The sequence below is a fragment of the Artemia sp. Qi Xiang Cuo genome, chromosome 6, assembly GCF_049724085.1.
Source record: "Artemia sp. Qi Xiang Cuo chromosome 6, ASM4972408v1, whole genome shotgun sequence".
NCBI classification, from domain to species: Eukaryota; Metazoa; Arthropoda; class Branchiopoda; order Anostraca; family Artemiidae; genus Artemia; species Artemia sp. Qi Xiang Cuo.
The window spans coordinates 50,779,381-50,801,374 of record NC_142799.1 but is presented as its reverse complement, the minus strand read 5'-3'; the positions used below and the strand labels follow the sequence as shown (position 1 = coordinate 50,801,374).

At 36.0% G+C, this 21,994-nt stretch overlaps 1 protein-coding gene across 1 annotated transcript in view; it reads right to left on the bottom strand.

The window, feature by feature from the left end:
* Positions 1 to 21,994, bottom strand: part of snu (ABC-type transporter snustorr) — a 106,757-nt gene that overhangs the window by 73,408 nt on the left and 11,355 nt on the right. The window contains exons 3-4 of the mRNA XM_089090809.1: positions 6,703 to 6,957; positions 1,792 to 1,951 (exon numbers count right to left, since the gene is read on the bottom strand). Coding sequence (XP_088946935.1) covers positions 1,792 to 1,951; positions 6,703 to 6,957 — 415 coding nt within the window. The remainder of the gene's footprint in view (positions 1 to 1,791; positions 1,952 to 6,702; positions 6,958 to 21,994) is intronic.

The following is a 21,994-nucleotide window of genomic DNA, read 5'->3' as shown; positions in this document are numbered from 1 at the left end:
CCTGCCAAGTTCTGCCTTTCATCTCCAAATTTATTATTTTACACTCCGCAGTGACCTCTCTGAACCCTAAGTTTGCCCAAAACAGCCGAAAATTAAGCTCTTAAAATGCGTTTAAATTATGGACAAGATCTATAAATTTAGTTGACGAAAAACGGGTCTGATATTTTCAGTGACGAGCCAAGATATAATATAATTGCTGGCTAAGATATTTCAGCAGTTGCTGAAGGCCTGGAGCCACTGCTGATACTCTTTAAAAGTATATTATTTCCTTTCATCAAACCAAATATACCAGATTTTCTCTTGTTTGCTTGTTCTCTCCTTTTGTCAAAAAAGTAAAGTTTTCATACCTATCATAGTGAATTTCTCTTGAACTTGTTTCTCGTCTGTTACAATTATAGCCAAAAGCAATGATTAGATTTTAGTCGCTTTATAAATTAAAAGTCCCTCGAAAGTTAGTTTCTACTAATAAACATTCTGAAAAATAAAAAAGACTAGGCAGGGGTAAAAGATCAGGGTGAATTCATTAAGTTGTATCACGGAAATTCCAATTCCTATTGTGGTTCAATAGATGAACAAAGCTCAGTTCTCTTTTTTTCTTGGGAGGGGGAGGGGCTAAAAGTTCACGAATCCGGGGACCCAAGCCCGAAAAACAATTGGTGAGTTCGGAATCAAAACTTCTTCCAAAAACCATTGGGGGGGGACCAGAATCCCGTCCAACCACTTGTTAGGGGAATATGACCCCATGCACATAGATTAAATGGTTTCTACACAGTCCATAAATATTAGCTATTAACATATTCGAATTAGATTAAATTCCCCTCCCACCGGAAAGAAGAATCAGCGTCTGTAAAAGGAGGAGTTGTTTCAATCCTTTGCCTTCCTCCTCAAAGCAGTTGAAAGCTCATTCCCCACAGACAAAATTTATGCGAGCGCATTTGTAATCTTTACTAATTCGGCAAGTATCTATTTAGTTCATGATATAACCGCACTTCTTAAGTAGACTGTTCGATTACTGAAGCTACTTTGTGATGCGGAAATATTCAATGAACCTTAAAACACCCGAGGTAGCAATGAAAAAAAGAAGCTTCTATCACAGAACGCCGTCAAACCCATGCTCGAGGATAGCTCTCAGCTAACATACCATCATGAAAAAAAATCCTAACAGGAATATTGTAAATTTGTAAGTAGCCAGAAAGGAGCGTGGCAACACAATTTTTGGTAATATGGCAGGTAATAAACACTGGTGTGACATGCAATAAGTTTCACAAAATATTACGCAATGCCTTTTCAAGCTGTTCGTTCAGAAATGTGCCAATTTGAGAGAGATTTAAGTTGTTCATTTTATTTGTCATTGCTTTAGGGTAGGCTACCACAATCTTTTTTCTAAGATTTTTTTTAAGGGAATACAAAAAATAAGAGAGATAATGAGAGTTAGTGATGATGATGAAATATAATTAGAGAGCTTTAAATGCCGTTGCAATACAGGCATAGCTTAGGCCAACCTCGATTTTTTATGAAACATTTGATCATACTTTTATTTTTGAGTGTATTATTTATACATTAAGGAAGTAGACTTTTTTCCTACTAAGAAAACATTAGGAAACTCCTAGGGGCACTATTTGAGCCGACATTAGAAAAAAGGCTTTAAAGGGTGATTCTGAAAAAAGTAGGATTTTGAGCGACGCCTCTTTCCCCTCACCCACTATTTCATTAATTATTATTCATTGTTTCCCTAATTCTGTTTTTCTGAACTATTGGGTTGAGTCAAGTCACTTATTACAAATGTCTCACCTGGGGCATGTACCCAACTCTTCTGCCTGGAATACCACTCTGCTTAGTTCCTGGCTCACCACCGAATACAAGGATCTCACCACTATCTAAGCGGCGACGCCCTACAATACAGCTAAGAAGTGTAGTCTTGCCACAACCACTGGCACCTAGCAGGCCATATCTAAAAAAAAGAAATATTCTTCATTTATTTATTTTATACTTGGCGCCAGAAAACGTTGCTTTAATGAGTTATACCAAGCGCATAAACCATTGAAGATATTTAATCCGCGCTCAGACCTTTATAGCAAGGATCTGCAATAAAAGATAAGATCTCGTTGAATTTATTGTGAATCCCATTCACAATGAGATTTCACTAATGCCGAAATTCAGTCCCGAAATCCGGTATTAACTGATGCTAGCGATCAAAATTTACCATTTGCAACGGATAGTTTAAACACAAATTCACTAATACAACAATTACCCTATGTATTTGTCTTTATCCCAGATCTCATACACTCCTAATTTCTCTTGCGCAATTCTTCTTGAGATATTATTTATTTTTCGTTTGCAATTTTTTGTCTATCTGGTTTTTGTTTAAGGTTTCTCTTTCTGGATAAGGCCAAATTCTGAAACTACAGTCCATTGAAATCCACTGAACTTCAGTTTTAGCTTGATCCAGTTCTGGACACTTGCAATCTATTGTGAACGGCTTTGGCATCAACTGATCCCCAAAATAGCGCTAGCTAAATCTCTGTATTAGTAAAATCTCATCGTGAAGGGGCCTTTAATGTACTAATTATACCATTAGGTTTTTCCTAAGCATCATACACGGCAGTTTGAAAACCGCTTATATAGGAGGGAAATTCTGGCGGGCAAACATACCCTTGCCCGACCATCACGTTTAAGTCCCGTTCTCATTTGTGCCTGGCAAAATATGTGTTTAAACTGCATCATTTTGGACCAATCAGTACGGTTTATAAAAAAGGAAAAAAGTTGAGATTGGTTGAAAATAATTTCATCTAGAGGTTGACGTCTAGCTTGGCATGTGTGTGAATTCAGCTTTAGTATCGCTGTAACTAGGTTTCGAAATCACACTGATTTGAAAACAGAAAGTAATGATGCAAAGTAAAACAATACACTACCTACACTACAAAAAAAAATCCAAAAAATTGAGGAATCAAAAGCTAAATGCGATTTAACAATCAAGCTCAATCCGATTTGAATTTTTATTAATTATAAGAAACCAATGAACCTACAGCCAAACGTCTAATCTATCTTTGCTAAATACAACATTACGGATCTGGTTGCTCGCTCAGAATTTGCAGTAATTTTCCAATAGTTTCATAGCTTTTCACAGAAGAGCTCAGCCAGGCTTGGTTCATATTTTCCAAAAATCGTTGGATATACAGAAGCTTAATTTCCGAAAAAGCTAGATTCTTAAGAATAGTTATTTGAAACTTGAATGAAACTTCATTTTCTAAATATTATGTGTATTGTTTGAAGTTGATCCAAACTTAAGCAGCCTCCTTGGTGCAAGCTATTATAATTTTAGTGTATTCTTCACCGAATGTATGAAAATAAAACTTAAAATTGTTTCCAGAACGGACATTTCAAATAATAAGAGGTAGTGAAAATCTAAAAAGGTGTTGTTGAATCTCAAAATAGATTCAAAACGTGTTTTCAATTCTTTTATTTTCATTAATTTTTACTACTGACAATGTTTCATTAATTTTCTTTTCTATTAATAAAAAAAACATTTAAATTTGATGTAGGAAAAATAAGCGTTATTTATGTTTATCATAAAAGTAAAAGTTAATTACGAAATCAATTTTCCAGGAAATTCGAAAAAGAGCTTTAAACGCTGATCGTCTCTTTTTTTATTTTTATTTTTTGACAACTAGAGGGGCACAGAAACATTGTTGAGAGCCGTTTAAGAGCTCATTGAGAAAGCTGATACTTACATCTACAAGGTTGGGAAGCATAAACAAAATTTTTTGGAAATCTCCGTGGTCAAAAACCCTTGACACAATGTTTAAAATCCTCCTCTAGAAGGCTTCCCCTCCCAGCCCCCATAAGTGAAAAATTTAGAAACGAGTTTTGAGAAAAACTACCTAATGAAAAGAACATTTTTAACGTAAGAATTTAGCAAAAACTCGCATTGGCCTTTTTTGTATCCTTTTTTTTTGTTTTTGTTTTTTTTTGTTAAGCAAAACAGAAGGCTGGCTCCAACGTTGGTGAATAAAAAAACAGTCTAAGGGTTTGTCTAGGAGTTGAATACTTCACTTTTAAAAACTTTTTCGAAAGCGGACAATGGTCCACGTAGTGCAGGTACCGATCTCTTCATGCTCGGCCTTCAGCCGGTTAGAGTAAAATCATTCGACGCCCTCCGTGTTTTCCTCCCAGATTTCTCCAAGTATCCATTTGGAGCTGAGTCAAAGAGCTGAATAGCTCCAGCTCCTTTAGGGTACACATTTTTATAACAGTTCAGCACAGCTTTCGGCTTTACCTGATATACCATTATGTTACGTTAGACGAAAAATGGACTTAGTTCACTGTAGTACTGACCAGCGTTGCCAACGCTTTGAGATAAACTGTGCCAGTTTTCCGACCAAAGTTGTACAACAAAAGATTAATTTGTGCCATCTGAACAGTAGGTTAAAAATTCGCCACTCGCGTCGCTTTGCGACGCTCGCCGGTACTTATGTTTCATTGATTTCGCTGAAAACTAAGAAAAAGTGCTAGGGCGAGAGTAGGCCTAAGTCTTACATTCATCGTAGATTTTCTCACTGCTTAATGCAATTGATGTTGCTTGTTTTCTGTTAAATTATATTCAAGAAAAATTACATATGGAAATTGTACTGCATATATACAAAGCGAATAAAACCAAAATGTGACGGAAAATTTCTATTGTACCAATAAATTTTCAAATGTACCGCATTGTACCAGGACCTCTAAATTGTACCGAAAACGGTACAATTGTACCCCGTTGGCAACGCTGGTACTGACCCTTCCATATTGCATTCGTCAAATGATGTTAGCCTATGCACATAATTTGCATAATTTTGTTTTTCGTAATTTTATCCACCAATTTGTTCTTCTTTTTGGTTCGCTGAGGTACATGCATAGAATATTACAATTTCAAGATGGTACCACATCATTTAAAATATCTTCCCATTTGCGGACATAAAACAGACTATATAATAATGTAGTACTATACCATAGGAAATTGTTAACTAGTAATTATCCAAACCCATCAAGCAATAACCTCCAAAGCCTCTATAGTGGTAGTACTCGCAGTTGTTGAGAACTTAGTCAACGACCGATAAGACAGGATACCCCAATATGAATAATTACCGGTTAAAAATCTTCACTTGGAGTTATATATAGAAGTCTTAAAAAGGAAGTCGGCCTAGTATCTGGGTGGTAGGCACACAGCGGGTAAAGCAATAAAAAAACAGATAATTTGAATGCTTTTAATGGGCGTACTCAGAATTTCTATCGTAAAGCTAATCAGCAAAGTCAATTTATCATATTTGAAAAAAAAAACTAAATTAAGAAATATTCCAACATTCAATTTAAGTTAGAAACTACTTCAACAATTGCATTAAAAAATTAAATTTAATTACAAACATAAAGAAAATTAGAGTAAAAAAAAATCGAATTACGACAAAGATAAAGAGCAGGATATTATAAACTACTACTAACGACTCAGTGCAGCACCAAGCCATCTGAGGTAAACAGCTGCGCACCCTTCTTCTACGCCACAGCCTGTTTAACACATCACTCTATACTCCCTCCCATGAAGTTTTAATTTCCTTTAAACCTTCCTTCCCACTTCCCATTGCACTCGGGATGACCTGTTTTTTGTTTGGCCCCGGTAGGGCGGTATCCAGGATTTTTTTTAGGGGGAAGGGGGTGTTTACTAAAGGATTTTTTGGAGGGGGGTGCAAAAAACCATGGGTTCAACTCCCCCCCCCCGGAATGTTTGTCTGACTTGTAAAATGTAACAAAAATGGACATAAACAAATTTTGTATGCGTTTTTGAGGTTTTTTCTTAGTAACCCCCCCCCCCAAAAAAAAAAAAAAATCAAAAAAATCCTGGGTACGGCCTTGGATGGGTCTTAGATCTTTATATGTACTAGGAAAGGAGGTCCGCTAGAAAATAAATGTGAATATTTTTAACAATATATTATCAAGAGTAAACATGCACATAAGTTTTATTTTCAGGCGTCTTAATGATAATGTGCGTCAAGAGTGACTTGAATGGGAAAAAAAACGAAGGCCAGAAAAATAACAGTTTGACTTTGTGTAGCCAGGGGGGTGTTTTTCGGGGGGTGTTTTACACAAGGATTTTTTTTTGGAAAGGGGGGAGGGTTTACATAGGAAAACAAATCAAAAAACGTATACACAATTTGTGGTACTTGTGTATTATAACTAAACCAGCGCTATAGACTGTATAAGGAAACCAGACACGAAAGCAGGCAAACTGGTGTTTTCTAGATAAATTGATGGCAAAGCGGGGTTTCTCATTGAGTTTTTTGGAGTTTAGGGGGGAGGTACCTAGGTGAGGTTACGTATTTAATATACGCAATGCTTTACCCCCCCCCACCCCCACCCCCTAATTTGCAAATGTATAACCCGAATTTGTTTCTAAACTGTTATATTTTCATCCTATTTTATTTTATTTTATTAGCATTATAACCAAACTTGACTTTTTTCGTGTATAGCGCTGGTTTAGTTATAATGCACAAGTACCAAATTTGTTTATATCAATCTTTGTTACGCTTTTACGAGTCAGACAAACATTGTGGGGGAGGAATGGGGGGTCAAACCTCCTAACCCCCCACCCTGGATACGACCTGTGTGTAGCATTTAAAATCATTTACGCTTTAAGATTTTAATATCGCTGATGTACATAAAAGGAATACTTACATGGTTCCCTTTCTAAGTGTCATGTCAAGGGATTTGAGAACGTGAGTTCTTTTCTTTCCAACTCCATAGCTTTTGACTGCGTTTCGAACATATACAGCATCAACGGTGGCCATATCCGAATCTGGCTCGGATACCGATGGATCTGACACAGAAACTTCGGAAACAGTTGAACTTATGGCCTTGTCAGATAAGTCGTCAATGGACGGCAAAACAATCCCGTCGTAGTCTTCGGACTCAACTAAAACTGTCGGACTCCTGGAAAAATAAGCAATTTTGCGGTTTAGAGATAAGAATTATAAATATTTTGTCATTTCCGACAATGAAATAGGGTGTGCTAAACACAAACTAAGTACATACAGTTTGCATCGAATCCGTCTGCTTAATTGAAAGTAATTGGTGGATACGCACAAAATGTAAAATTGTGTGCAGGAGCTAAATCTACCAATATAATTCGGAAACTGACCGTAGCTCTCAGCCAGTCACTAATTTTCAAGGGGTGCAATTGTCTCCCCCCAATAATAAAAAAAATTGTTTAGAACATCCCCCTTGACTCTCTGGATGTAGACCCCTCTTGCCCCCCAATAAAATGCTGGAGCTACGCCCCTGCGTGCCATTACATCACGGGTACAAAATAAAGAGTTGAAATGAAAGCTTGTCACAGAAAGCACACCTTTCATTTTATCAGGTACTATTACATCACTATCAATCTTCTTCTCATCCTGCATTTATTTACAAGTCACATAGCCAGAAGTAAATAACATGGATACCACCAGGGAGGAGGGTTAAAATTTGCCACCTACAAGGTCAAAAATATCCAAATGCGTAGCATTTGGTACCACATTTCTACTGACAAATCCAAACCCATATACCCCAACAAATTTTCGCAGATTTACCCCCACAAAATATATGCAGCCACTCTTCTAGCCCACAATTCAAAAAATTATACACAAATACATACTTTTGTTAAAGCTTATGACCCTAATTCCAACTAATAGCCCTTTTCCATTGTCCTGGACCCCTCTTAAAACAGAGGCTGCCTTTGACATCCGAACCTGAATCCATATCTATTAATAACCCTTTTCATCACCATCATCAATGAAAAGTTCCATTTCAAAGCTGTAGTCGAAAAAAAAGTTAAAAGAAGCATTGGTAAAAGTTCTAGTTAAAAGTATATTACACTCCAAGCTGGCGTGTTATTTCATAAGAACTAACTTAGAAGCCAAAGCAGAGAAAAATTTGTCAAAAGTCAAGGAACCTACTGATTTAACAAAATTTATAGGATGTTATGAAAAAATAGAAACTTAGGGGGTGGGCAAGACTTGCCTCCTCTCAGCACGCATGTAAGCCACAAGCCAATCAATTTCTTCCCAGAGAAAAAAAAACTTTCAAAAGCTTCTTATCTCCCATAAAAAAGAAAGGGCTATACGACTATTGTGGTTCCCCTTCGATTGCGTGTCTGGCTGAAAAGGAGATAATTTTGTAGCAAGAGCTGTCAGGGGCGTAGCTTCACCGTTTTTATTTGGGGCAGGGGGGCAAGAGGAGTACACATCCGAAGAGTTGAGGATCATGGGCTATGTAACAATTTTTCTCCAAATCATTAGCGGTAGAGGTCAGATGCCCCCCCCCCCAAACGACGCCACTGAGAGCTGTCTACTTCCTAGTGGTAGTTGTGAAATAAAGAAAAAACGTATTCCTATTAAGTAGATGGCCAATGAAAGAAAATAGACTAAAGTCCTACTAATGAGTCCCTTAGCATTATAAAAATCACTGTTTCTAGAAAAAAGCTGAAACTTAACTTGTAACTAATAAAAAAATATTCCCTGATCACATCCAGAATTATCATTCCAATAAGCTAGTGAATCACTTAGCTACATATCTGTCATCTAACATTTTCATATTTACGAAATTCTTTGCTACATAAAACAATCAATATTTTTTGCCTTTTAAAAATAAGAAATCTGTATTTTTTACAACTTTTCTTGCAAATATCCAAGCATTTGTTAGAGTTTGGCCCTATTAGTGCTCCTAAATATTAGGCTTAACCTAGTTTGCAAACTGTAATTAGAAGAAAAACAAGGACTAAAGCAATTTGACATGATAAAACAAAGTCCTAATAATGTGCTTTAGCATACACTAATTGTAATGGTTCTATTTAATTTATGTCCTAAGTAAATTATCAACTATACTTCTTTTCCCTCTAAATTTGTGTTCAAATAAAACATGAATTCAGGTCTTGAATGGCATCTGTTTGCGGTTACAATAATCATGATTAGATGGCATTGTTCAATAAAAATTTTCAGGAACAAGAGGGAACTTTAAAATCAAATTTTTATAATTCCACTCAAACATCTGGCAAATGAAAATCCTATTGTTTCTATTCTAAATCATTTTAATATTAATCCTATTAGATAGATACTCTAAAATGAAAGTGAAATTACCTCTGATAAAATTGTTAGCAGATTAGTTTAGATTAGTTATTTTTTAAATTGTCGGCAGGTTAGTTTAGATTAATTGTCAGTAGATTAATTTGTCAGCAGATTAGTCCTTCACAATGAGGTTTTACCATACCAAGATTTAGCGAGTGCTCATTTGAGCCAGTCAGTTTTCTTATTTCTTATAAAACCTTTCAACCATTAAGTAATTCTAAGGAAAATCTGATTGGCTCAAATAAGCGCTAGCAAAATTTCGGTATCTTTAAAATTGTATGGTAAATCAGCCTATACTCAGCCCTCCCTTTCATTGCGCATTTCCCACATTTTCTTTTTGGCTTTCAGTTTTGAGTTAAAAATAGTGTTTACAGTTTTTAACTCTACTGAATCGATCGGCAAAGCAGTTGAGGCAATAATTAAAGGCGAAATAATTATATCAGTATACTTTTGCTTGTGCCCCTAGTCAGGGGCGTAGATCCAGCATTTTTATTGGAGGGGGGGCAAGAGTGGTCCATATCCGAATAGTCAAGGGGCATGGGCTATATAATAATTTTTTCTCCAAATTATTGGGGGGAGCAACTGCCCCCTTGCCCCCCCTACCCAAACGACACCCCTGCCCCTAGTGTAGCATCAATGTCTTTGCACCCTAAAATGTCTAGATAAAAACTTTACTAGGGATATACATAAAAAATCTTAAAAGTCGTTTAAATCGAAGCTGGTGTTTTGGAGAGAATGCTATACAAAGTGGGAGAGTCAATGTTTAGAAAAAAAAGGAGTTGCAGAAAAAGAATGAGAATACTACCCAAGAAAGGCGTAATGAAATTTCAAAATAAAACCCTTTGCTCGCCAACTAGTAAAATGTGAATCTCGTGGAGAATAGCTTAAATAGTTAAAGCGGATTTATTTTTTTTTTTTTTTTAATATATTTGAAAATGGCATGAAAAGTTGCGTCAAATGGTGTATTCACCTTAATTCTAGCTAAGTAGTGTAAATCCTTCTAAATTTACGATCGTTATTTATAACATATTTATCAGTTAAGTGGTAACGTAAAAAATTTTTAAAAGGTAGCAATCCAGCATAAAGTATAAATAAAAACAAAACTGATTAAAAGCAACAGCTGTCTCATGAAAGTTTTACCACTTAATCTGTTTATCAGATAAATCTCTATCTGAGAGATATAAAATTATCTGATGTGACTACTTAATGATTTTGATTCGGAAAATGACATTGCGCATGAATTATCAGATAATCAGATGTATATTTAATGAAAAAAACTTAAATATTGCCTTAAATTTCTTGCTCAAACGGCAACATTTATGCTGCAAATGAAACCAATTAAACTAGAGACTTGTCCAGACGAATTTTGATATTAAATGCTTTGTAATTTAATAGCTCAGGAATCCATGTGAGGGATTAGAAAGAATAGATGCTCCATATATGTTCGAATATCTATAACCCCCAATGTTTACACTCCTGTCATGCACTTGGCCTTGCCCACCACCTCATACGCAGGTTCCGAGCGTGTTAAAAGTCTCGGAACTGGGAACTGACAATGAACCCTACCAGACGCCACCAATTTTTAGTTGTCAACTTCCCTAACATGCTCGTGAATGGGCGTTTTTTTCAGGTCGGCAAGATCTTCTCAATGAAGACGGCCCCTAGAGCTAAATAGCTTAATTTAAGAGCTAGAGCTTAATTTATTATATTAAAAGGTTGATTGACTTGCCCAGATTGACTGGTATGTTCTACCCTGTTTCCGATGCGATTAGATCGATATACATTCAAAATCAAAATATATTATGTTTATGGTTCGATGTTTTGAATTATAGGCACCAAGTTTGATTATTGTGTCCTAAAGATGACGTCTTAGAAACGTGTACCGTCATTTTTGATGCATCATATCAACTTCAGATTGTAATTGTTTTACTTTATTTTGCATTCGGAAATTAATTTTAGAAAGCTATTAGAAGTTGCCAGAAAATATTTTATAGCGATGTCAAAACGTTTTTACATAGTTCCAACAATAATATTATTGAGAACTGGCTACTGAAATAAAAGATGCATGAACATTGTACTGTTTACATATGCTTGCGCCATGCTCCTTTTTTATGCTAAAGGGAAGGCAAAAGTAATTTTTGTATGCATTATTTAAGACAAACCCTAAGCTTACTGCTGTTCTATATTAATAACTAAAGGGAATAACGAACTTTTTTCAGCTGACACATGGCTAGCAATCTTTGTTCAATTAATCTGTTCTTATTTAGAACGAAAAAAAAAACATATATGAAAAGTGGCTCTAACTAGATCCATCGATTCGACTGAAAATTCATATATGGATAAGTCAAAGGTTTAATTTTGTCAAACTACACCTCAATGGTTCTTGAGTATTTGCTGGAAGAATTCCTAACGTCTGCTGAAAAGATAGTCGAACTGAAACAAAGCTTAAAAAGTTGACACTGACTTCCTTGTAACTGATGTATTCCTTTTGTGTATCCCAAACAATCACGGCAAACCGGCAGAACTAGAACTAACTTAGTTTTGACGATCGTGTACTAGAAGAAAAACTTATGTGCATGCGTTTCAACCCTGCTTCGATCTCTCGAGACTCGCACAAACCCATGCGAGGTATTTCAACCCAAACCATGAATCCATTTCCGTCTTCACTTTCAGCTTATTCACTTTCAGCTTGTGGGAAAAGAAACTACAAATAAACCTAAATAGTGATTTCTCCTTTTTTTTCCATGAAATTTAGTTTCCAGGCACATTAAACAAGTTTCCCCCTCCCTCTTTCAGAGGGATGTCAAATGTAGCTCTATTACTAAAAAGGACCTTACGATATGTGGATTCTGTAAAGGATAGCTTCTCTGAATAGACACGTGTGTTAATTTGATTCGCAGAATTCTTTCCTCCCAAGGGCGTATCCAGGAGTTTTGTTCGAGGGGGGGGAGTATTTTTTTCGGATGGTGTTTTACAAAAAAAACTGTAAAAGCGCATCACAATTTTTCTACATGCAATTTTGTTACGGTTTTAAGAGTCGGACCAAAATTCCAGGGGGAGGGGCCTAATCGGGTACCTCCCTCCCCGATACGGCCTTATCTCTTCCCATAGTCCTCTGCTTCATATTTATTTCCAATTTCTCTGACAGCAACGAGGGGTGGGGATTGTGTTTAACACCCTCTTCATAGGCCCAGCATCGGGAAAGATCCGGCCGTTGAGTCTATTCACGCCAAATGACTGTTCTTTCTGATTAACAGAACAAGCCCGAGACATAGACTTATTAAGGCCTCGACATGTGTCATTTTCAAGCAGTCCTGTCCGAATAATATTTTACTTGCTATGTTTTCGCAGAAATATTATATAAATGAAAAATAATAATACGATTACATTTTAATGTTGCACGGGTAATATAAAAATTTTATTTTCGATATTGATTAAACGTGTTCCGTAATTAAATACGCTTAATTAAGCCAGTAATTTTAATTCATAAACGAGATGTTACCACATTTTCATGCGTTATGTTACCGTGTGTTGAGAATTAAACTATTGGAATTGAAAAAGAGACGAATACATAATTGTTTAAAAGGCGTTTTTAGAAGTGCGGAATAAGAAAGTGGAACTAATTGCTCTGATTACCGGTTACTTATGCCAAACTATGATGTACCAAGGATAAAGGATATTAATAACTGAATTATATCGTTACGATACAAGTGATACAATTTAAAATATCCAACTATTCATTTACTGTAAAAATAAAGTCAGGCAAATTCCAATTATAAAAGTTTCAAGGTACTTGTGCATTATCCAGTATACACTTGAGAATTTGGATCTACAGATCAGACAATAACCGGTTTATACCTGTCAGTATCTAAAAAAAAGTAGCTTAGGCTCAGTCAGTGGCGGATTCAGAGGGGGGGGGGGGGCAAGGGGGCGCACCCCCCCCCTTTAGCGTGGTCTAAAGTAGTGTAATTTACTTAATTAACTCAAGTTTGCGTTAATTCAACTCGCTCCTAACGCAAGTTTATCGGATGAACCTATTTTGCGCCTCCCCCCAAATTTTTTTTCGGATCAACCTATTTTGCTCTTCCCCCCTACAAAAACATTCTGGATCCGCCCCTGGGCTCAGTTGAAATCTACGTTTTAGGTGTATTTTTATTAAATATTTAATATATAAAGATTGTATTTTGGTTGCGTTAGGTTATGTTAGGTTAGATATTTAATATAATGCGTTCTGTGCGGTCCCCTTACCACAATTCTTTGTTATAGTTTCCATAATTTTGTTTCTAAAGTACTGTATTTTCATGTGATTTTGGTATATTCCATTAGGATTAACCTAACTTCGCTTGTCGAGTGTGTACTGGATAATACACAAGTACCAGTTCCAAATATTCAACTAAATGGAAGTAAACAATTTCGTTTCTTAGCATTGTATGAATATGTGGAAACTTATATTTTTGGCAGTGGTGGTTCTGGCCTCTCTTGCGCCAGGGGCCAAATTTTGATCGGCAGCCCCCCCCCCCCGTCTCCCAAAAACTCTTCAGGCGACAACACTAATTTTCGTTAGGATTTTCCGACAATATAATTTTTCTATTTAAGCAAAAAAAAACAATCCAAAACCATGTCTAATTTAGGATTACTATCTTAATAAAGCATTAAGATGCAATAATGTCCCGAAAAGGTGCTTTGTCACAATGATTTTCATTCACAGAACAGAAAAGGGAATGTTTAATCATACTTGGCTCATCACCTTTCAGCATACAATTTAAACATTAACTGTCATCATATTTTAAACTGTATGAAAATGAATGTAGAATCACCATTTTTGACATTTAGCTAGACATGGTATATATTTTCATTTAGTCTTGTATTATTGTTTTTATTATTACCTGGTGTCCAGAATAGACCTCAATTTGAAAATTGCAACGCAAGAGCTGGTGTCCTCAAATATAATTTATGGCAATTTACATAGAAAATTATGGTATTTAGCAAATACATTATTGTTAACAAGCTTTATTACTTCCATGAGGAACGAAGTCAGTAATTTATATCGGCTTAAGGGGGTCAAATTTAAAACAACAGTATTTATAAAAAAGATATTACCTTTTTTTTAGAGCAAAAAGCATTTATCTTAATTTTGTGTTTCCAATAATAGCAGGAATGTAACAGCATTCATTTCATGCATCTTAAAGGCTGCCACTTGCGTGGATATTTGTCGGAGGACAAATTCAAAACAAAATAAAAATGAAAAACAGACTGCCAAAATTATTTACAAAATGCAGTCTAATTATTGGGGCAGGTTGTAAAAATCTCAAGCTTATTAAGGAGCTCGAGATCAAAGCTGCCTTAGCATTGGTTTTATCGAATTTCTATTTACATTTCACAAGAAAAAACTAAAATGGAAATACTATATTTCCAGTCTCTAAACTTTACTGGTGTGGTTTTGTTCATAAGTGAAATTTTTAAGTAACTTGCGCGGCTTCCGGAATAAAAAAAAACTCATCACCCCCTCCCGATAAAATTCTCACACATGTGGTTGTGAAACTGTATTTCCGTTAAAATATAGTAATATGCAATTTCAAGAAATATGTTGCTTTGACATTCAAGCCCAAATAATAAGGACTACAGCAAGACTTGAACAAAGGTTCGTTCTTTGTTCATAGGTGGTTTTTAGTGTCATTCTTGGTGCCAAAAAAGGCTTTGAAAAGCGGAGCCGCAAAAGTAAGCGATAGCATCTATAGGGAATAGGGTACAGACAGACCCTTTCACTTTATTTATTACTTAATTCGGCTGCCTGCTTAATATGTAGTTATACATTAGCCTTTCTTTTCATTTAATATGTAGATCTTTAGTAATCCAGAAATCATCTTATTCGTCTGATTGACTGCAGGTTGTTTTTATCGTTTCCATCTGCTTCTATTACTACATTGTCGAGCTCGACAGAATTTCAAAAAGGCTTACTTTATACTTCAAAAGGAGATAGGAAGAATCTGACTAAGCTCTGCACTAGGAAAGGATCTCTCTAGTATTTAACTTGTTCTATTTTATTCCTCGAGGTAAGCCAATTCAAACAGGTAAGCCAGTTTAAGGATTTCAGTAGTACTTAATATATGTAGCTGTATATCTCACGGCAAGTCAGTTTAATTCGTTCGGCCATCTCACCCATAAGAATAAAATTGGGAGGGGTACGCTTTCGTTCGGTAATTAGGGCCTTTAGACGATGTCAATGTACGTGTAATGCAAGGCCTTTTTAGAGGGAGGTTAGGAGGTCTGACCCCCTCAAAATATCTGTCCGATTCGTAAAAATGTTTCAAATACGAATATAAACAAATTTTGATGCGTTTTTTAAAGTCTTTTTGTACCCCCCCCCCGAAAAAATCCTTTTGTATACCCCCCTCCCCCGCGAAACAAAATCCTGGATACGACCATGGTGTACAGATAAAAAAGAAAAAACGTTGCTTAAGAGTGATGAGTTTTGATATATACATCAAAACATGATGACAAAATAATACTTTAGAAGCAACATTACGAAAGCCTAACCTAACCCCCCCTCCCTAGTGTGCAAATATGTGGCCTAAATTATACAAGTCCAGTGCATTCTGTCTAAGTCCAATGCATTGTATAATCCGTCACTTGTTTTTGTAGCTATGAAACCGGTTTTCCGGGAAGTAACCTAAGCGTAATTCTTGAATGTGTTTCAAATAACCCACAAGCACCGGCAGCCCTAGCATAAAATGTTTGCAACACTCATGTACAGACAGGTACAACATCAAGTTCGTTTAGGCACACATTTTAACAACTTTTATAGGGAAATCTGTCCAACAAATCTCATGGGAGGCGGGGTCTTTGTATCCACTGCATTACTAATATTATTAAAGACTAAGTAGCAAAAAAGCATTCTATACATTTTCCTAGTTTTTTTTTTTTTAGTAAGACTGTGGAGCAAATATAAATTTGTTCCACACAAATGGTGAAATGGCTATCATAGTTAACTACATTTTTCTGGGTTAAGCGTTCTTTCAGTCCGACCGTATAAGGTAAAAACCATTAACAACCTGAAAATTAAAAGCCTATTGAAACCAGTATTCAGACAGCTTAATATTATATCTTACAATCTACTCTATTTGATTTCATCCTAATGGTTAATTCTTCTAGTTAGTTAGCAAATAACATAATTTCAAAAATTATCACTCCAGAAGTGTTTTCCGACAGAAAAGCAGTCTAATAAAATAAGATACTATTTTCAGAGGTAAACCAATTTTTTTGGCCATCTAAAATGGCAACTTCGAAGAATTTTCTAGATAAAAAGTGAGGATTTGAAAATAGACTATTAACTCAACGAACTCCTAGATCAGGATGTTCGTAATCTGGAGCCCACGTATCCATTGGGATACGAGAAAGGGTTTCTGGAGGTGATTTTTACGAAACTACATATTTTTGTCGGTGCATAAGTGACTACTTTCTGGAAAAATCGTGATGCCTTTCTAACAGGGGGTGCAAAATTGAGTATCATAGTCAACGCAACATCCCTGAGCAATTAAAAATGCTCTGTGCCTCCCAAGTATAGTTTTTTCCCTCGCTGAGACATCAAACGGAACGGATGATCTTAAAAAGTATGGAAAGAGCTCATTGAATACCAAACTCTAAGTTTATTGCTATTTTAAAGGCACAAAGCCAATAAAAAGGAATTAGTCCTAACTCTGTGGTCCCTTCAGAATCCCTCCTGCCAACAATTAGTAGAAAGGTAGGAATGTGGCACCCTGTTTGAACCAGAATAATACAAAGATTTTCAATCAGAAATACTGGAGGATCGAATTCGACCCTTAACTCATAACAAAAGTTTTATCGACGTATATTATAGGAGGTTGTGAGTTGGCCTTGGTCCCTTTAATATCCCCTGCCTTACTGTAACCGCACGTCTATTTTTCAATCTGAATTATTGGAGTCACAGATATGATCTATGACTCTTCTTCCGATCTCGTCTCTTCTCCCTAAAATGTATACACATTTTTTTTAGGAAATATAATGTTCAAGTCCTATCCATTTCCAGTAAATGTGAATTTGGTGTGATTTTTCATTTAATACAGCAGATACCCGAGAAGCATTATGCTCTACACTACTTGTATTACTAAATGAATTCTATGGATTGAATCACCTCAGTAATTTTATTCTACCTTGACCTAATTAAAATTACATTTTTTTCAATTTTTGTCTCAACGTTGACAGTTTTGTCGTTATTTGTTATTTATAAAATTAGTTAAATAAATAGTGAAGATGACTCCGTGAATAAGATGAACCTAAGATATTTTTTCTTTTTTATTTGCCATGGTTTATTATGGCCAAAAGGGGAAAAATGGACCGATTTCAAGACCATAATAACACTTGCAGGATGTTTTATGTTACATGTTTTATTTGATAGCATACTTTTACCCCAATTGTGATTACAAAGCCATTCGCCTGTACGGCCAGTGATTTTAGATTCGTCGGTGAAAAGAAATCGGATATAGTCTAAAAAACTAGTTCTAACATTTGTGAAAGTATAGAGAAAATCTTGTAACCATGCTGTAGCCATTGCAACCCAAGTCACACATCGTGTTTCGTCTAGGGAAAGAACAGCTGTTCACTTATTGGCAGGAAATAGCCTATGTATATAGTTGGGAGAGGTAACCGGTTTGATGACTGAACTGACCCCTATTTGTGCATAAAAAAATGAATGGAGTAAGGATGGGCATTTTAATCATCATAAAACAAATTGCCGGTTTTCAGCACTTTGCCCTCAAGCCGACATGGAATTCTCTGAATGAAATATGCATAATCACTAAATGTCTAAAACTGGTAGGATAAGAGGATGTTTTTGCACGCTGGGAAGCACATTTAAAAACATAGATACATACATGCCATCTATTTTTTTGGCAGAAACTTGACTTGAAATGATAAAGCTTTGAAATGGGCTTGCCAATTTCAATTAATATAAATGATTAGCAACATACACGCTTGATTATCATTGAATTCTAGTTGCATTTTTTGCACAGACTGGAGCCCGGAGGAAGGAAAATTCCCCCCTCTCTCTAATCGGGTGTCTATAAGTCAGGGATATAGTTGCTGTTAGTTTATTAATAAATTTAAGAGCAGACCGAATCAAACAGTTTGTTCCTGGGGATTTGAGCTCGATTCATATTAGGATTGAGGTTTCTTAGGTGTTAGTCTTCAGTTAGGCCGAGTCAAAAGGAAACGCTATAAAATTGTTAAAACGACTTTTTAATAATCCTGAAAACCTGACTTATATCATTCCTAAAATTACTTCACCTTAATTTATCGTCTCCCTTAACGTGCAATATATAGCACAAACTAAACATTTCCGATTCTTGATTACGCCACTCTTTGTTCAAATAGATTTAACGTCAAAGAAGCAACGTTGACGAAGCGAAGAAGCAGAAAAATGCATGGGAAAAATACTCTGCAAATTAAAGGTAAAGTAAAAGGAAGCACTTTTAGGAATGACCCAACCAAGTATTTTAGTAATTTTTTAAGCTGTTTACAGAAGTTCAGATTGTTTCCTTTTGTATGGGCCTAACTGTAGACTAATATCTTTTTTTTATTTGTAACCTTTATCACAATTTTTGTTTCGAACAGTCATGGATTCAACACTTGCAGTTTTTTTCAAGAAGTCTGCGCCAAGCAAAGATGTGGCTTAAATCAAACACTAGGCATACGAGTTATTCTCACTGTGGGTCACTAATTTGATAGTTTTATCAAAAAATTTTTATTGATTAATAAAGAACTTGAACTAGCCTTTGAGGATCATTAATTAGCAGCCAATGAAGACCACGGCCCAATCTGATAACATGCCAGATATTTTACCCTCCAAGCGTTGCACACCCTACTATTATTTCCTTCTTTTGGTCTATAATTGGGATTAATTAGTGTAATCAGAATTAACCATGTTTGAACAAACTTTAAAAGACCAACTCTTTGTCAAAAAGCAAATTCAGAAGCAAGTTCATACTCTTGATTGAGATTGCATCCATTAAGCTGGCATATCTGACACATGGCTTTAATGAAACTAAACTTAAGTGGAAAATAAAGTGAAAATCCTACTGGCTACCGTGCCTTGAAGTCAGGATTAACTGTAACCCGTCAAATGAGCAATAACCCCAGATTTGACCACATCAATTGCATCTTTTATAGCCTGTTTATCTTATATACCTTCTTCAAAGTAGTTCACAATAATATGCATTACTAACCTAGATACATAAATGGTTGCAACAAAAGTTTTCCAATGTCATTGTCTAAATTTCTTCTTCCGTAAATAATGTGTCAAATTGGTTTTATTAATTTTATTGTACAATTAATTTTATTACATTTAATTAATTTTATATTAATTTTAGGCTCTTTCGAGAATACTAGAAATTTTAGAGATGACATACACAGAACCAATATGTAGGAATAACCCAGGAGGATTGTTCGATGGGTCTGCGCCGGTATTGCCTCCATCCAGGTCTAACAACTCAAAAAACGTGCAAATGACGAGTTCCTGGAAAATCTTTGAATTTTTCATATTCCCCCTCCTTCTGAGAATGTGGCTGTTGGTCCATCCCACCATAGGTAAACAGAAATGAAAGATCCGAATCGATCCCAACAGGGAAAGATCCCAAGTGCGAAATTCGTCCTTTACTAGGTTGCGGTTACAGCTGCAACAATGACTGTGATGTTGTTTTTCGAATATAATGTCTATTTCTTAGGCACAATTCCTTTTTTTAATTAAAAGCCAATACAAGCATACAAAACCACCATTTCGGGCGTTCAGTTTAAATTCAAAATGCATGTTTCATTTTTTCCTTTTGATTAATTACCATTCAAAAGCAAGTCAATCTCATTGCCTTGAAAAGCCTTACAATAGCATGATATGATAGGCTTATTTACAAAGTAAGGTCGTCTTCTTTCTCGCCGATCCTGCCTGAATTAGCAGCTGTATTGTTTGATGATGAAAATCATAGTCTTCCTGTTAATTGGCACTAATTAGTGTCAAAGCAAGACAACCGGACGAAGTTTGCTCTGTCTTGTTAAGGTTTTCCTTGTTTGTGTGTACGTCTTGTTTTATTAAGTTAGCCAATGTTTATAGCATCCAGTAAATAGTGCAACATAGATTATACATTTCACGTTACACCTGCAAATAGGGTAGGAATAATGGGATATTTCTGGTTTAAGATAAATCTGAATGAACCCCAAAAATAGTTTGACATTTAGGAACAAAAATCTGCTTTTGGAATATTTAGTTTAGACCCAAAACCGTATCCAGGGGAAGGGGAGATTACGGGGTTTGGACCCCACTCAAAATGTTTGTCCGATTTGTAAAAACGTAAAAAAATGAATATAAGCAAATTTTGATGCGTTTTTAATTTTTTTTTTTTATAGAACCTCTGAAAAACCCTTTTGTAAATCTCCCTACCCCCCCCCCCCCAAAAAAAAATGCTGGATGCAACCCTGTTTAGACCTCTCCCAGGAAAAAATTGTCCAATTCCCTGCCTCCTAAAGTTGTGTCCGCCTATTTTTAAGTTATCTTACTGGCCAGGTACTAAGGCCATATCCAGAGGGATATGGCCTTGGTAGTCCATATCCCTCGTCCAACTCGTAAAAAACAAAATTTTCGTCCAACTTGTAAAAACGTAACAAAAAAGAGCAAACAAATTTTTGATGCGCGTTTTAAAGTTTTTTTGGGAACCCCCTACAAATACCCCCCCCCCCCAAAAAAAAAAACTGGATACGCTCTGCTAGGTACTTCGTGGTTCTACAGTGTTGGGACCAGAAAATCTCTTATTCAGGCTATTGAAAGCGTAGGCTATATAACGTTGCGTTATTTGGATTCAGGCACGCAGATAAGGATTCTAATTGGGGGGGTGCTTGTAAAAAGGGGGGTGTGAGGAGCATCTGAATCATCCGCAGAATAATGAGCTCCATGGGATGTCTAAAGATCTAAGGAATAGGGCAAATGACATAAGAATAAAAAAAAAGAAGGCATATTTAATCAATGTATTTCAAAAAAGTAAAAGCAACACCAAAGCAACATGACACGTTGTGAATGATCTTCTAAAATGTCCTATGAAGCCATCAGAGCCAAAAATTATACTAAATAATTGGACCTTGGAAGAAATTGAGGAAATCTGCAACGCATTTGGACAATATTTCTCTGAAATTGGCTGCAAGATTCAAGAAGAAGCAAGGAGCTCCCATGTTTTCGAATCAAGCAGTTTAGTTGATGAGCGAGGAAGAGGTTTCGAAATACATTTCCAGCCTTGTACTGAAGAGGAGGTACGCAAAATTGTTAGCACGATTAAGTCAAACAGTGCAGGAGTTGATGGAATGAACCTTACAACGCTCAAGTCGGTTCTGGTTTATTTGCTTCCTGTCCTCGTATACCTTATCAATATTTCTATGGAAAAGGGGATGTTTCCGAGTGCGCTTAAAATAGCTAAAGTTGTACCGTTGCACAAAGGTGGAGTCAAAACTGATATATCTAATTGGAGACCAATATCAATTCTCCCGATTTATTCAAAAGTTTATGAAAAGATTGTTCATCACCGGCTTTATGAGTATCTGATGAAAATTAGTGTTTTACACGATGGTCAATTTGGCTTCCGGAAAGGACATTCGACGACGCAGGCAGTCCAGCATCTTCTGGAAAATATCAACTCAGCACTTGAGAATGGCGAGCAGTGCATGGGCGTGTTTATTGATTTTAGAAAAGCTTTCGACACTGTTGATTTTAAGATTTTATTATAAAGGCTGTGTTATTTAGGAATAAAGGGTAGTGTTTTAAATTGGTTTGAATCGTATTTAAGTGAAAGGAAGCTACGAGTGACTTTGAGTAA